The 2,500-nt window shown below is 38.3% G+C and overlaps 1 protein-coding gene across 1 annotated transcript in view; it reads right to left on the reverse strand.

Annotated features, from left to right (window-relative positions):
• Window positions 1-2,500, reverse strand: part of LOC114563574 (serine/threonine-protein kinase Nek5-like) — a 41,566-nt gene that overhangs the window by 35,329 nt on the left and 3,737 nt on the right. The window contains exon 3 of the mRNA XM_028590373.1: window positions 1,597-1,709. Coding sequence (XP_028446174.1) covers window positions 1,597-1,709 — 113 coding nt within the window. The remainder of the gene's footprint in view (window positions 1-1,596; window positions 1,710-2,500) is intronic.

A 2,500-nucleotide genomic window follows, 5' to 3' on the forward strand; every position in this document is an offset into this window, starting at 1 on the left:
TTCAACCTTATATATATATATGTCAATGATTTCAACACATCAATAACTCTCTTGCACACATATTTCCAGCGTGCCATAAGGTTGCTGACCCCTGGTTAGTGCGTTGAAAGCTTTTCCAGGCAGCATAGAATAGGAAAAGATGTTTATATGTCGTTTAGGCACAAATACATATTAATACATGTTGATGTCTGAAAGTCTCGAGGTTTTGATATAAATGCAGATATATATGAACGTAATTTAAAAAAATATATATATATATAGAAGGAAATATTCTGGAGCCCATTTTGCCGACGTTGTCATTGCTGTAATCAGATCAGTATATGTTTACGTTTAACATGGTATTTCAACAGTCTTTTTTATACTCACTTTTGCTACCCCATGGGACCCTATCTTGATACTAAAATAAAGAAGGCTTGGGAAGAAGAACTGGGGGTCGAAATCACAGATGATACCTGGAGTGCAATCCTTGCAATGATATCCAAAAGTTCTATAAATTCCAGGCTTATACAATTCAAGATTGTGCACAGGCTTCACTCTTCAAAATCAAGACTCCATATTATACTGAGACCCAGCCCATTGACTTATGTCCACTGTAGTGGACATTGGAGTTTCATTCCTCTCCTTGGAATCTTTTGTGCAAGTCTCTTAATTCCTGCTGTACTGTACAGAGGACATCCTGGGCTTTTCAGTGATGTGTTATTTGATTGGCTGGGAGGCCGGGAACCGCCTCTATCTTTCAATCCAAAATGGACGGCATAGGAACATAAGCACATTTTATGGAAAGATAAGAGATGAGTCAAATATTGTTTGTCTATGATTTTGTTACTATGATAATCATATGTTTTCTTGTTCATTAAGGTGTTAGGAATCATATACTTAGTTGTGATTAGGGCTGTCCTCGACTAAAGAACTCCTTAGTCGACTGATTGATTAGTTGATTTAATTGACAGAGCTGTGCGCTTTGAGAGGTGGTTAAGACTAGAAAAGCACAATATAAATGTAGTTAATTAACCATCTGTAAAACTGAGTTTCTCCACAATTAATCCTGCAAAAGCACCACTTTAAATCTTGTGTTTACCATGAATGTGCTCAGAAGTTTCTTGGAAATAAGTAATTAAGCATGAATAAGCATAAAAAATGACTAATCGACTAAAGAAATCTTAGTCGACTGAGACCAAAACGACCGATTAGTCGACTAATCGACTAAGAGGTGGAAGCCCTAGAAACTACATTATGTATCTTTTGAAAAATTTGCCATTTTATGAATGTCAATTATAGTGCATGCATCAGGACTATCTTGATGTAAATAATGACTCCACATCTACCAAATTTGTCTGTTTTCGTACTCAAGTGATCCTGTTGTCCACTACAGTGGACATTCTTTAAATAAATTAAAATTAAAATTGTTTTTTTAACCTTAAACAGGTATGGAATCACAAAATAATATGATTAGGAAAAAAAAAAAATGTTTTCCTTGGTTCTTAGGAGGACACACCCTAACATCTCCCCCTTTGTGATAAGTGTGAACAGGACACCAGCTGTGGTTTTGCCCTAAGCTCCACGCTTTCTGGTCACTAATATTTGACTTATAATTACCCTGTAGTGGGCTGGGGTGGAGCCTCTGAGCGGGACCCTCCACTGGGGTCTAGCAGGAAGTCTCTTCATGGTGGCCCCGGGTCTCTCCGCTGCTCTGGACTTGTGTCTCCTCTCTGAACAACAGCAGAGTCTCAGGTCAGGTCAGGTCAGGTTCATTTATTTGTACCCGTAGGTAAATTAAATTCAGGCTATTTCTCAAACACATAAACAACAAACACCATACACACAGAACAAAAACACTAAAAAAACACACTAAGACTATTTCCCCATCTTATTGCTATTCATAAAATGAATCACCACTGGGACAAAGCTATTCTTATATCGTTTTGTTGTACACACCGCAGTACTCTAAGCCCTCGATTAGACGGCAGATACTGGAACTCATAATACAGCGGATGAACTCAGGATTGAAATACCCACGCGCTGTACCTGCCTAGTATACAGCGAAGCTGGCTTCAGTAGTGGTTCCCCAATCAACCTGCTGGACCATTTCACAATCTGGTTAATAAGAGTCCCGGCTCTTTAAAGTCAAGTTCCCGTACCAAGACACCAGAGAAAAAGAGAGTACGGATTCAATAAAAGCACGATAAAACATACTCAACAATGTTTTCTCAATTTGAAATTTGCACAGTTTCACAGTTGGCCTCAAAACTCAGCTTTGAGTCAATGATTGTCCCAAGGTATTTGTAAGACTTCAGGCATAGAAACATTCCTTCTGAAATCAATAACCATGTCCTTGGTCTTCAGTACATTTAGATGAAGGTGAGACTCCTCACGCCACTCACCAAAGTCATTAATTATAGGTCCATGACTATTCTCGTTATTCTGAAGCAGACTGATAAATTACAGTATCGTCTGCATACTTCAAAAACAACACGATTTTTCAAGTGACTTTGGCACACGT

This window comes from Perca flavescens, chromosome 11 (assembly GCF_004354835.1).
Source record: "Perca flavescens isolate YP-PL-M2 chromosome 11, PFLA_1.0, whole genome shotgun sequence".
NCBI classification, from domain to species: Eukaryota; Metazoa; Chordata; class Actinopteri; order Perciformes; family Percidae; genus Perca; species Perca flavescens.